The sequence below is a fragment of the Paralichthys olivaceus genome, chromosome 24 (assembly GCF_024713975.1).
Source record: "Paralichthys olivaceus isolate ysfri-2021 chromosome 24, ASM2471397v2, whole genome shotgun sequence".
NCBI classification, from domain to species: domain Eukaryota; kingdom Metazoa; phylum Chordata; class Actinopteri; order Pleuronectiformes; family Paralichthyidae; genus Paralichthys; species Paralichthys olivaceus.
In genome coordinates this window covers 7,796,728-7,810,882 of record NC_091116.1, presented here as the reverse complement: position 1 = coordinate 7,810,882, position 14,155 = coordinate 7,796,728, and the positions used below count along the sequence as shown (strand labels likewise).

At 38.8% G+C, this 14,155-nt stretch overlaps 1 protein-coding gene and 1 long non-coding RNA gene across 16 annotated transcripts in view; one reads left to right on the top strand and one right to left on the bottom strand.

Moving 5' to 3' along the window:
- The window catches only part of LOC109639032 (peripheral plasma membrane protein CASK), a 42,050-nt gene that overhangs the window by 3,937 nt on the left and 23,958 nt on the right, over window positions 1-14,155 (top strand). For all 15 annotated transcript variants that reach the window (XM_069521170.1, XM_069521168.1, XM_069521167.1 and 12 more), the window contains exons 2-5: window positions 5,859-5,971; window positions 9,949-10,054; window positions 13,745-13,822; window positions 13,930-14,002. In XM_069521170.1, coding sequence (XP_069377271.1) covers window positions 5,859-5,971; window positions 9,949-10,054; window positions 13,745-13,822; window positions 13,930-14,002 — 370 coding nt within the window. The remainder of the gene's footprint in view (window positions 1-5,858; window positions 5,972-9,948; window positions 10,055-13,744; window positions 13,823-13,929; window positions 14,003-14,155) is intronic.
- LOC138406979 (uncharacterized) lies at window positions 10,237-13,744 on the bottom strand. Its single transcript, XR_011240374.1, has 3 exons — window positions 12,403-13,744; window positions 12,009-12,065; window positions 10,237-11,668 (listed from the first exon to the last, which is right to left on the bottom strand). It is a non-coding gene; the product is annotated as an uncharacterized lncRNA (long non-coding RNA).

Below are 14,155 nucleotides of genomic sequence, written 5' to 3'. Positions count from 1 at the left end.
TCATCTTGATTAGCTTTTCCAAGATGTAACTAGTTTCTGTGATATCATAGGCTCCGGTTGTGTTTATGGCACACACAGAAGTGCCAAAAGAGGCTCCTCACCCACCGGGATCCTCTTGTTTCAGCACTGCCGCATTCCTCTCATTATTTTTCGACAAAAAAATGGGCTTTTGTGTTGCTTGCAGCGCAGGGAGCTTCCAGAAACCACAACACAATAAGTAAAAAACATTTTGAACTCCTGATGCACCAGGTCTTATAGTTTCACGGAAAGTGTAAGAACTTTTATACGTGTCTGAACATTTTTTTATAAAATTACACATGGAATATGTGTGATTTTATATCTCATGCATGTAAATGTCCATTCAACTCCCCTGTGCTTATACTAGCCTTACTTCAATAGAGGGAGATCAGACAGGTCAGGTGTCAATTCAACTTCCTGCTGGATTAACTCCAGTGAAAGACGATACAGGCTATTGAAGGGGCGTTGGGCTGTGCAGACCCTGTAGTTAACATAGTGATGACGATGATGTGATGCGAACATAATGTGCTAACCACAGGCCTGTTTTTGAGATTTCAGCTTTAGTTGAAGTGTTGGCAAAGCACTGAAGCAATTTAATCCATTTCTGTCAGGAGTGATTCTGTTTGAATAGGACTTAGGTTGTTGAGAAGCGCTATTGGAGACAGTGCTTTTTATATCAGCCCTCTGGTGCTCATTACAGCCAAGGATATTGGGATGTGCAACTCGCTCTTTACCAATGAAGTGATCAGTCCCCTGGCTTATTTTGGGTTGGATAATTAAATTGCTTGGACAACATTTAAAATTTAAATTTCATTGATTGTTTTATAGATGTCTGACTGTAGTGTCTCCCCTAACGGAAACCCAAAGTGCTCGTCTATCTAAACTACAAACAAAGTAAAAATGTAGTTGTCACTGAAGATGTTTGTTTTTTTGCAAATAGCAAAACTACTGAAAAAGACGATACAGTTACAAACTTCCTGAAGGATATTCAGAGATATTCCAGCTGGTGTGCACATTCAAACATGGATCCAAGAGCCTTTTACCATTTATTGGGTCACAATAGATGGATGGTGGGAGGGATGGATGGATGAATGATTTGTCTGGATAATAAACGTTACTATTATTATTAGAATATATCTATATCATATTTACGAAGTGGTAGAGTATATAGCACTCATCCTGGTGCCTTATTTGTCCGATGAGCTAGGATATCTTGGAGTTTTCTTAAATATTACATTTTCAATGAATATAGAACAAAGGTGAGTCACACATCAGCACATTAAAGAAGCTAGATGTGGGCAATGATTGCACTGATATACCTTTTTATTAGGTTCACCTCTGCAGTCTTTGTGCAGCTTTATTATGTTCTGTCTCTGCTGAAATCGCGTCAAAGGTGTTATTTCATCTCTGTCGTGATTTAGGTGTATTTTGTATTTTGGAGCTTTCTAATATTCAGTTCCCTGCTGCATGTGAATGGATTGCAGAGACTGTTCAGCTGGAAAAACCCAGGGTTCAAGCCCTCAGCTTGGCAAGCATCCATTGAGCCGTTGTGTCCTGAAGCAGGATCACTGAATTCCTGCTGGGATCATTGGGACACATTATTAAATGTGTCAGATTCCCATCTGTTTTTGAAAGGAAGATACCGAGAGCCACGTTTGCCTCCTTCAAAATTTAGTGTTGTAAAGTGTTATCAGATTGTTTGGTTTGATAGTGAAGTATGTTTAATGTCAAGTTGTGTCTCTAATATATAGCGTAGACTGTTTTTCTTTACTTTGCCCGGCCTGTGTAGTATATTACGCTTGCTGCACATTAACCTTCCCCTCCCTGTACGGTTCTCCTGCTTTCAGCTTCCCACACACAGCAGATCAATAGTTGTGAATGGATGGTGTAAAGTTGAAACTTCAGACTACAAGGCCAGACTCTACAAACCTGGACCGTCTTCTGATTTATGTACAGGAGAGGATTTACTGCCAAAGCTTTAGATACTCCTGAGGGCATCTTTGCTCTAAATTTCCCTTTGCAACCTGAATGCTAATGTCCTCCACTTATATTCAAAGGGTTGTTTCCCCTCATTTGCATAAGGAAGTGCTCTGGATTATTGTTGCTCAGACATTCAAAGGCTGTGGTCGACCTGAAGTGAACTTTGCTGAACTTGTTAAATTAACAGCTTTGCAGTTTGCACAGTTTGGGCAGTAGGGCAAACAGTACTTATCCTGGAATCAGTCTGTTAAAATCTCTTTCATCGCCTCAATTTGTCTGCTTTCACAGCACATACATGTGTGAAACCTCATTAAAAGACGACTGACTACAACAGATGTGTGGGTCAAAACAATATAAGACACATTGAACAATTCACAGACATGGATGTAAACACTGCTTTGCACAAAACACTGATCAGGAAAAGCCACTGCTATCTCTGGCATCACTAACTTAGTTAGAGCTCTGAATTCATAATTTTAAAGTACAAGTAATTATTTTTGGATTCGCTTTTGAATTCCTTGTGTCATTAATTACAAATGATATGATATTGTGTTTACTAAATGCAGTGGGGTTTTTAGAGAACAGACTTCCCGAAAATGTCTGGGAGATTCTCCTTGTCGTTCCAAGCTAACATCTTCATCTGCGTCTCCTACATGAATGGCTCCTATTTTTCATCCCAAGATATTTTTATTTTTCCAGTTTCACCATCTCGTGCTAGAAACGTCACCGATGCATTCACTCGCTCGCTATGAATTTTCCTGACTTTTCTTGTTGTATTCTCACATAGGCTCACTCTGACATATTCCAGGAGGGCTGGCAGGAACATTTCTGGAAAATATCTGCGCAGGGAAATGTCCAGACTTCAGTGCATGTCAAAAAGCAGCTTATGCTACTGATGATAATTTACCTTGTGACAAGGCCAGATGAGATGCAATTTACCTGACTTGGTGTAAGAGCCCAGCACAAGTAGTTTCCCAACCTGATGAACTCTTACAAACCATGTTCCTGTATCTCACAGCTGCACAAACATCCCCCCCCCAAAATCTTAAGGACAGACTAACTGAGTGAATTATACTAGCTGCTGGCCACAGCTGAAGAGCAAAATGCTGCTTTAAGCAAAGATCGTTGTTCTCAGGAGAGCAGTACTAGTGATGTTGAGTCTGCAGCTACAGATGCGTCCTGGCCCTGTTTAGGAGAGAGGGAAAAAAATGCAGCGCGGGGAGTAAATTCGGCTCATGGCCAGCATGGATGTTAAAAATCTAACCTAGCATCCACTCTTTGATTTACACGGAGGAGAGAGTTGAAATGAACCAATGAGCACTTTGCAAAGATTGCCACTCCAGGCTAATGTTTGATGTGCACCACTGTCGGATGTGAGACATGTGTGGGCGTTTTGTATGAGCCCACTCAGCACAGCTGTGGTGATGTCAGTGCAGCATGCAGCCTCTCTGGTTCCTCACTTTGAGATGTACACACATTCTCTTTGTTGGTCTCTCTTGTACTTGCTCACTTTAAATGCCTCTATAATAGCTATACTGTACAGGGATGAATGGTCATTTAATGTTTTAATTTCATTATAATTTATTAAATTAAACAGTGGCCCCATCGCCCCATTCACGAATTGATTCTTCATGCATTTACAGCCAAGATTACCAATGGGGTTGATGCATAAAACCTGGCAGGATCACACCACCCCATTGCTTAATGGCAGTAATGAGTTTTATTGACACACATTAGATCAGTGCAAAGACGGTCGTACCCTCGCTGTATGATTTGTATCCATGAAGATACAAGCCTCTGACTCGACTCCAAACCTTCACCAGTCAAACACAGATGTGAAAAGATTGTAAAGTTAGTACAGGGGTGTCAGAAGCTACCGCATGCACTCAAATCACACCCCTCACCCCCAAGACTCTTTTTTTTAATGGGAAAACCAGCTGCTACAGCCCATTAACCCAGCAGGGCAAAGGTCACAGGGGGATTTCAGATCGTCTGCAGGATTCCTGCGGACTCTGAATGGAGGAGTGTCGTGTTTTACGGGTTCTCTTGACCCAGTGTGTGCACATGCTGCCTATGTTTGTTTGGGTTAATCATCACAGCAGATGTGAGAAACAAATGGGAGAGTGAATCAGCTGAACACATTGTAAAGTGGTTCTCTTTTACTGTTGCTTTGGCTCCGGCAAGTTCATTAGCTTATTCAGTTAAAGCCTGTTAATGGCCATGTATGTTACTGCCACTGGATGCTTGAATTTCCTTCGGGATCAATAAAGTATCTATCTATCAACTTTGCTTCTTTAAGTTTGTGTGCATGCATGTGTCATCTGTTGATATGTGTGTGTCTCCAATAGTATTGGTTCCGCCTTTACGTATTGTAGACTTCAAGATAAGTAGAGACAGCTGTAACACGGCAGGCTTTTGTGTGTGTGTGTGTGTAACTTTCAGTGAGCCAGGAGTGCAATGTCTCGGCTTTCAGGGTTCATTCCCGCCACTTTTCTACTGATTTCTTCTCTTGCTAGCTGCTTTGGCATAGTGAGAAATAATTATTATATACAGAGACTAGGGAAGTAAAATGTATTAGAATTTGCACATGGACTTGTCCTGTGTGGAGATCCACTTTATTTGGTTTGAGTGCATGTGTGAATAGGTCTGACTGTAGACTGTAGTATGGATGGACAACGTGTCTCTGTTTTCTCTCACTCTGGCACAGATTGTGTGAGATGGCTGCGTTTGTATCCTGGAAATCTTGGCCTTATTTCTGGGTAGTGGGAGAAAGTGGAGACGCATTGTCTGCCTTTATATACAGTCTATGGTCTGTAGTAAAGGTCAGGGTTGTATACAACAAACCAGTATGTAGTTAATCTGTTAATCACTCAACAGAATATCTGATTAGTAGTTACACAACAATTCTAGAGTGAAAAAAACTTCATTTGTTAATTTTAAGTGATTCTTATCTTTTGTGTGGGATTTAATCCACAAGTCAACAGTCTTTAAAGTTGTCAAATTATTTGTTGTGCCTTGGCATCCTACACCTAACTCTTGATAGGAAGTGAGAGGAGTAGTTTTCTGAAACTGTTTGACATCATTTGAATGTACTGTTCTGATATTATGGTTATTGAGCCTCATTTTAAAAGAAATATGCAACAGAAATGTAAAATGAACATACAGAATGTTTTGTGAGGGATAAAACTATTTGCATATGCTACCCAAAAACATTGTTTATATAGAGAACATGATACATTGCAAGTGCAATTTAAAGCTGCTCTTTTATCTTTTATATGTTTTTTGATTTGATTATTGATTTAGTGATTTAAAGTCTCTTAAACCTTGAGAATATTTTTGTCCTGTAAGTAATAAAACACAAAAAAAACCTATTAGAAATCTTCCTCTTGGGTTGGGAAGTCACTGTGTTCATCTTTAACACAAAATCTTGAGCACTGCTGTTGGACGCAGGAGGGGATATCATTCCCTAAAGATTCCATATGTCAGCCCTAGTGCCACCTCTCAACAGAAATAAACATGGAAGGGTAGGTCTCCCTCGCTCAGGTCTGAATAATAAAGCTTTTATTTTAGCCTTTACTTCTGTGCAGCACACCACTGCTCTATAATTCCCACTGGCATGAGGACAGAGGTTACGATGCATAACCACCCACTGAAAATCCACAATACTAAAGACTGTCTGCCCATTGCACCAGGATGCTGTGTGTGTGGTTGTGTGCCTGTGATTATGTGCACATATGTTTCTGCTAAGTGCAAGCTATCCCTGTGTGTTTGAATCTGAGAAATCATGTGTGCACAGAGATTTGTGCTTGTGTATTGTTGTAGTTGTCTGCGATTAACTCAAGCGTGTCTATGTTTTGCAGGGGTCCCTTCAGCGTGGTGCGGCGCTGCATCAACAGGGACACGGGCCAGCAGTTCGCCGTAAAGATCGTCGATGTGGCCAGCTTCACCTCAAGCCCCGGCCTCAGCACAGAGGGTGAGCAGACACAGCAGACGCGGTTCAAGACCGTGGTTGCATTTAAATCTTAGCGGTGGTTGTTGTGCACTCAAGCACCAGATGGGCAGTTAAAAGAATCAGGACAAGAGAGGATACGCACCATAGCTAGAGATCACACATTCAAACAGTCTTACTTACATCTTTCAAGTTGTGAACACTTATCTGTGCTGTAACGCAAACCACACTCACCAGATTTACCTGATGTGATAAAACGTTAGGAATAACCTAACCTAAATACTGTTTGGCTTGGATCTCAAACATCAAGTCACATACAAGGGTGTATAATGGCACTAGCACACCACAATAAGTCTGTAAGCATTTGTCATGGTATATTGGTTAGATTGTGATGGTGAGTATTTGTGATGTCGGCGCATGCCATGTTTCATCATGTGGTTTTGTGCTTTGTCATGCTGGGGTGTGTGTGTTCTAAGTGTGCATGTAGGAGAGAAAACGAGAGAGATAGAGACAAAGATCATAGGTAGGTAGGTGTGTGTGGCGCGTGCGTGTGTGTGTGTGTTGGTGGTAATTTTGGCGTTCACCCTGTGCCATCTGTGAGGTCCCAGCCAGAGATTAGCATGCCAGCCAATAACAGCAAGACAAGGAAATGACCCGAGGGAGGAGAAACCGGAAAATGTGGACACTTTCACAAAGGTCTCCCAAACCAAAGTCTACGCTCTAAATAACTTTGGTTAGCATGTTGTCAATCATGATCCAGACTCTAAATTTAATCACTAGAAAAAATAAACCACCTACGTCGAAAAGATTTTCTTCCGTTTGGAGAGGTTTGAAATAGTGCGAGTTTCCTCAGTCACTTCACCCTGTGGTTACTGGTCAGTTGGAGCAAGCTCTGTAATATTTAGCTTGCATGTGGTATTGCCGTGACAAGAATCTCCCTGAAGGATGAAGATGTAGCTGTGAATGTATGGCGGTAAATTGGATTTCCAGTTGTTATCTGTTTTATATGATTGTAATAAATAAATTGTTCTCTATCGGACTTTAAAGCCTGTAATAAATAATGCGATCCCTACGTCCATCTGTCCGTCTGTAATAATTTTGTTTGCTGTGAAAAACTCCCATGAAACTTGAATGTAATTCTGTTAATCTGCCAATGAAGTAGTGTCTTTTCATAGTCTGAGTTTGCTTGGGGGATATGTCATCTCCTAATTACTCTTGTTTGATTGAATTTAAGCTTCATAACAATTTTAAAAAGTGTTTGAAAACCGGTCAGAAGTATGTTAATCGGACACTTGTGTCATCATTGCAAAAGCAAAATAAAAAATTGCTCGGCATCTCCTCAACATTAATTTAATGCTGCCTTTGTTGTGCAAAGAAATAAACAAAATAAATGTTTCTGTTTTTTGACGCACCAATGAAAAATGTACACGTTACCAAACTTTTCTGTATTACAGATTATATTATTTATTCTTCCTGAAATATCTAGTTTCCTTTGGGCAGAAATATGTGACTTTGAAAAAACAGAAATGACATTGACATGCACCAGATACTAAATATAAAGTGCACATTTATTTGCATCAGGACCGAAGCTTTAACTGTGTCAGTGGGAAGATTCACCGAAGGTGCAGAAAAAAAAACACCTTTTTCCAAAGAAATAAGCAAGTGGCCACTCAATGTGACAAGGTAGAGAAGTGAAGTGCAGCCAGGTTTGGAGAGTGGTTTCTTCACACCATATACTTTAGCTTATTAGGAAAGAACATGCATCAGCATAAATGTGAGTGAAATGGAGAACTGCTGCTGGCTGGGCCTGAGCTACAAGCAGAATAACAAACATCCTCAGTTATTTATGAACATATTTGTCGGGGAGTTGTACAAAAAAAAGATGAATAGGGTAATCAAGAGTTTGAGGGTTCTGAGTAAATGAGTGTGTGGGTTTGCAGAAATTAGTTTTCTTTGCCACTGAACATGTTTGTTTTGTTGCTTTTTGAGTTTAATGCTGAAACCTTATACCTTTGGTATTAACTTTAATTATTCTTAAGTATGACACATTTTACAATTTTTTTTTTCTGGATTTAAGACTTTTAAGTTAACAGCTGTGAATGCTAACTTCGGCTTTGCAGTGATAGCAAAAACGTACATGTATCACCTTTTTTTAAAGCTCTATTAGTATGCATTTAAACACAAAATGAAAAGTGCATTATATTAGTGCAATATTATCAGATAGATGCATATTGAAACATAATTTATCAGTACCACGATAAAGAATAGCTGCTTTCAGACATTTACCGACGTCCGTAGGTTAATTTGGAAAGACATTGAGGTTTGAGAGCTATTATCGATAAAGACAGAAGTCGGTGTCAATGTGCTGTAAACATAAATACTTGATTTCTGCAGTGGATTGCATGCATCATGTCCTGCCTCCTGCTGCTCTACCCACACTTTTCAGTAAATAACAAAGCCCAGAGTGAAATTATTTAACATTGCTGTACAAAGCGAAATCTACCTCAGACTTTCCCTGAAAGAATTGATTTATAATTGCCCCAGTGAACGGCACTGGCTTCATTCAGTCTGATCCAGGCCTCTCTACTCTGTCTGAGCGGTTTCCTTGTTGCCGTGCGGACACTGGCCATCATTGTTAACTTGGAGAATAGACACTCGATGAGATGGGCCAAGGACGAGAGTAAAGAGGAGAGAAATAATGAAAGCAAAGGAGCGGGAGAAAGGGGGCTCTGTAGTGGGGACACAGCGTCATTTCTCCGTGTTGCATAATGATCCGGGGCTGTCACGACACAATGAGCACACACATAGACACACACAGATCAGTTGACTTGCAGATGGGGAGTGCACTGTGTAAATGAGGTTTTTATAGAGTGAGGAGCTCAACAGCAGCACATCTCTGTCTGTCAGGCCGCCTCGGCAGTCTGCGTCTCTATCTGACCACTCGTCTCACCACTTGTTAGTCACTCAATGCTGCGTGTTTCTATTTCGTTAAAAGGATGAGAGACCATGACGCTTAGCAGCGTTTCACCTTCAGTGGTGTCTTAAATGAGGCAGTCAAAAGACGAGAGTTGTATTCGCAGTGCAGTGTGGATGTAGTGTTAAAGAGAGGAGGTGGTTTAAATGAGTCTGGGCCAGATGTGCATGTAAACGTACCATTTAAATGGTATTTTAGTTTTACCCGTTACCAACATGTTAACCTAAACATGTTAAGACTCACTTTTTTGAATATCAGTCTGCACACGTAATGCTCTGTTGCCACCTCTGCTGGTAAAGTTGATGTATTACAGACACGTCAAGGTTTTGAAAGGAGGAAAGTGTCATGCCGGGCTCGTCCTCGTCACTTTTCATCTCCTTTACTCACCACCCAGGGATGTGGAAGGATTTAACAAAACACCCACCAACCACAAACAAGCCTCTCAGCAGAAAATGTGTTTCTTTCTTTCTCTCTTTTGGTTTGTATATTATGAATTTAAGTTTTGCTATGGATATTTTAATAATACAAAATGACAGAAGTTCAAGTCTTTACCTTCTGCTGAAAGTATGTTTGTTCTGGTGTGTGGTTCAGTTGGTATTTTATATATTAATATCTTCAGCTTTCAAAAATATTTGTATAACTTCCCTCATCCGTTCTATGATCTACATATTATGCTTGGGAGGGAGTAGCATTCAGCCACATCTGGTTCTCATTGCAGACATTTAGCCTGTTTTTAAAGTATTTGGGAAAATGAGAGATATTGTTTTGCACACTCAATGCAAGACACAGGAACTACTGGGTATGAGCCATTCACATACAGGTAGAATGTTGGATTATAACAGCTGCTTGCAGTTTGCCAAAATACCTAAATTATTTTCATTAAATGTGATAAAAATCAGATCAACACATGCACTCACAACCTGCAACTGAAGTGGTATCACCCTAGAGTTTATAGTATTTTCTGGATGTAAACATTATCTCACTGTACCCCCCTGTACCCTCACTATTTCTGATTTCTGTTTTCCAGATCTAAAGCGAGAGGCTAGTATCTGCCACATGCTCAAACACCCTCACATCGTGGAGCTGCTGGAGACCTACAGCTCTGATGGCATGCTCTACATGGTCTTTGAATTGTAAGTCCACGCAGCACACTCCGCGTGCCTTGGTGCATTATGTAACCGCACATCAGATGTGTACTTCAGACAGTTTTAGGGTTTGATTTTAGTATCTTTCATGAATGCATCTAACTGGGCTGGGAAACACCTTTTTTTTTTCCACCCACATTCCAGATACTGTTTCTCTTGAATCATCTAAATAGTTGTCACAGTAGAACACGATGCACAGAACGACCAGTGACTACAGTAGAAACAAATACAACAGTTACAGACTAAATTTACCATCAACTGTCAGATGGCTACTGCCGGTAATTTCACACCCTATGACTAACACCTACGGCCCCCTCGTTTTTGTGGTTATAGACGTTTTGTTGCAGACTTACTTCCTTTACAGAAACAAAAATACATATAAGCAAAGATGATGGACTGTAGTATGTAGAGGTATATCTAGGCCAGTGCAAAATATCATGTTTATTTGCATATGTTTTGTTGGAGAGAAATATATAAAAAGATAATTCTACATTATTCTGACATCTTTTTCAATATGAAGTCACAGTCTGGAGTAGAAGAAATTGATTGAGCAGCAAATGTTGAAGTGACAGGCCTGCATATTTTTATAGATTATATTATAATGCACACATTTCACGAACTTATTATTTTATACTTTTAGTAATATTTTGTATTTCTCTATATTTTGATTAAGTTGGTGTCAAGTCCTCCCTCTTCAACTTCCAAAGGACACAAGGACAACTCAAATTTCCAACTCAATCACTTTTATTTTTATTTTGTCCTTGTCAGTTGATTGGTCTGTTCATAAATTACACTCTAAAAACAAAAAAAAGTAACGCACAGTTTGCCTTGATCTCTTTTGAGTTACAGCAACTTAGAGAGAAATGATCTTTAACCGACAAACAACATTGAGTTAGGGGAATTCGTTTTTCATCTGCAATCAAAGGTACTACTTACTTAAAAATTGTTAGAATAAACACACATTTTTTAAGTTGATTACTTAAGTTGTTCCAAGTACTTTTTGCAAGTTGTTGGAAAGGTATTTTCAAGTGTTTTGTGCTTGATTTCAATGATCATTAACACAGGTTTTTAAGTTGACGATTCAAAAGATCTATTTGCTCCAAATAGATCCTTAGTTTTTTAGCTTTTTAATGTTTTTCATATAGTAACCTTTAAGAAATTAAAGACAGAATTGTCTGGCCTTTAATACATAACTGCAGTTATGTATTGAACAGTCAACATTTTTATGCATAAGCTGCATAATGACATGAGTAAACCCACAACAATCATTTCCAAAACACAAAAACTGTAGCATTCTATAAGGCTAAAATATCTATTTCTTTAAACATCTTTAAATAACTGTTAATACAATATTTCTTGCACATTAAGCAACTTCACAGAGAAACAATCACATATAACACACATAGCATTGTGTCTTGTGTTCCCTTTTCTTTCAGACTATTAGTTTTGTAGCCTCTTTAGTGGACTTTAAAATACAAAACAATATTATCAAAATAAAATCTGATAGTGCTCTAAAATGAAAAAGAATCCTCATAAAATAGTGTTCTTGAGATCGGTCACTTTGGCACTGGTTTTCAGTCCATCAAGTCGGAGGAACAGCTTCTGAAAAACCAGGGCATTACAAAGCTCAGTCACCATGTCTGACACAACACGTATCAATCTCACACGGGTGCTTCCTCAAACAGGAATGTAAATTGTCTCGGATGATGGGGACTGTTGCTGAATGTGAGATCAAATGTAACTCTTCAACAACCTCATCAATACACCTGTTAGACACATGATAAATGCTCTCCAGTTTTAGAAACAACAAAGACAGGTTTCTTTCTAAAAGGGCTGGTAGATCTCCCACATTATTATCACCCCGACCATAATCAGTAACAGAAACTTCCGTATCTTGTAAATCTGTATCACTGTAGTCATCTGTATTTGAAAACTTTCATACCTCTTCAGCAGCTCTTCTTCAAAGTCTTGTAGTGAGCGAGGGGTATGCTTTCAGTTTCTGTGTGAGGCAAATGTTCCATAAATATTAGTGCTGAAATTGCAGTTCTTAAAAACATAGGTGACAGACTCGTGTTTCTTCGAATGCTGACCAAGATGTTCAAAGAACTATTTTTCTATGGAGATTGCACTGTCTATCTTGGATACAATAGATGAAGTAGATACATGTATTATGTCCAAATTACACTGCTAATATGAATAGCATTAGCTATGTGTAGTAGTACAACATGTTCCAGCAGCTGTAGCCTAACGTCTGTACAAGTCCACTAATGGTCAACATCACAACTGAGAACACTGAAATTGAATGCATTTTTAAATGTACATGAGATGATACTTGCCTTGAAAAAGTCTTTCTTTTCAGGTCCTCTGAAAAAATTAAGTTGTCAAGCAAATTCTATGAAGTAACTAGAACTCAAACTTTATGTCAGATCACTTGATGCAGATATTTAACTTGAAATAAGACACAATATTAATTTGAGGTAATTATCTATCTCTATTATTATTTCATCATAACTCAACAAAATTATGTTTCCAACTTAAAATGTTTATCTTAATCGATAAATTAGATTGTTTGGCCTGCTATCATGCATTTCATAAGTCGCCTGAATTACTTTTTAGAGCGTAGGTTGTAAACCTTCAAAAACAGAGAAACAAAAGTTAACATTTTACATAAACATTTTGAATGAATTAACCACTAAGCTTTTTAAATGGAATAAAGAAAAATCTAATTTCATGAATTTCCCACATTTTTAGTAAAGTTTTAACATTTAACAGAAATTTAACATTATCCTTTTGTATCTTATACTATTAATTTTTCAAACTCAAAATGAAATATTTCTTAGCGCAAACTCATTCAACACAAAATCAATGAAGTCAATGCTGCAATGTGTTCCTTAACCACAGCAGTTAAACATAAACTCGAACATATTAAACAGCATTGCAAACACCATGAAAGTAAATAAAACATTTCACCAAACATCGGCGTCTTTGGACTGAACCTGTGAGTGGACTTGGAGCTTCTTCTCTCTGTTTGTTTGTCTGAATGACTGAGAACCTCCATTCCTTCTCAGGTGCTCCAAATCACTGACAATGATTGAGCAGGTTTGCTGCTGCTGGTGCACTCTGGGAAGTGTAGTTCTTTGAGATCCTATTTCTGGGATTCAGCTCAACAGTTGGTCTGTATATTTTTTTAGACTGAAGCGACTAACGAAACCTAATTTCTGTGTGGAATTAATAAAATATTTCTGAACTGAATTGTACTGAATAAGTCCGACTTTTTAAGGTTGCAGTGTAGTTAATTGCACTGTAAAGACAGAAATAATATGCTGAAATCTAAAGCATCAAAGTTTAATATAAAATCCACAGGAGACATTGTCAAGGAACAGCTCTCGACTTCTCCCCAGACATTTGCAGTAAATCTAATTTTCTTAGTCAACTTTTCTGGTTAATGTGTTTCCTCTGTGTGGACTTGATATATTCCCTGGAGACTGCACCGGCTGAAAACTGCTATAATGAAAATATAGTGGTGCTGTGTACATGCAAGTGACAGCAGGTCATACAATCGCTCCCTAATGGATGTTGTTTTATGCACTCTGGTTTAAACACTATTTTCAGTTTATCTGCTTTTGTTTTTACTGTCTATAATTCAGAGAAACTTTCCTTTCTCTCACAATATCTTAGTATGGATGGAGCCGACCTGTGCTTTGAAATTGTCAAGAGAGCAGATGCCGGGTTTGTGTACAGCGAAGCAGTGGCCAGGTAGGACACACTATCTGGGACTATTTAAAATATTGATAGTTTGAAATAAACAATCTGTCGACACGGTCAATGATCTCCCTGTTTGTTTCTGCTTCCTGTCGATGCAGCCACTACATGAGGCAGATTTTGGAGGCACTTCGATACTGCCACGACAACAATGTGATTCATCGTGACGTAAAGGTGAGATCTTTACCACGTGTCCCAGACTAAGGCTTTGTATATATATTTTTAAAAATCCTGCATTGAATTTTCCCCCTCAAGACCTTCATTTGACCATCTAGACGATAACAAAAAAGGAATGCAAACATTCAAACATGCATACATAGTCCAGAG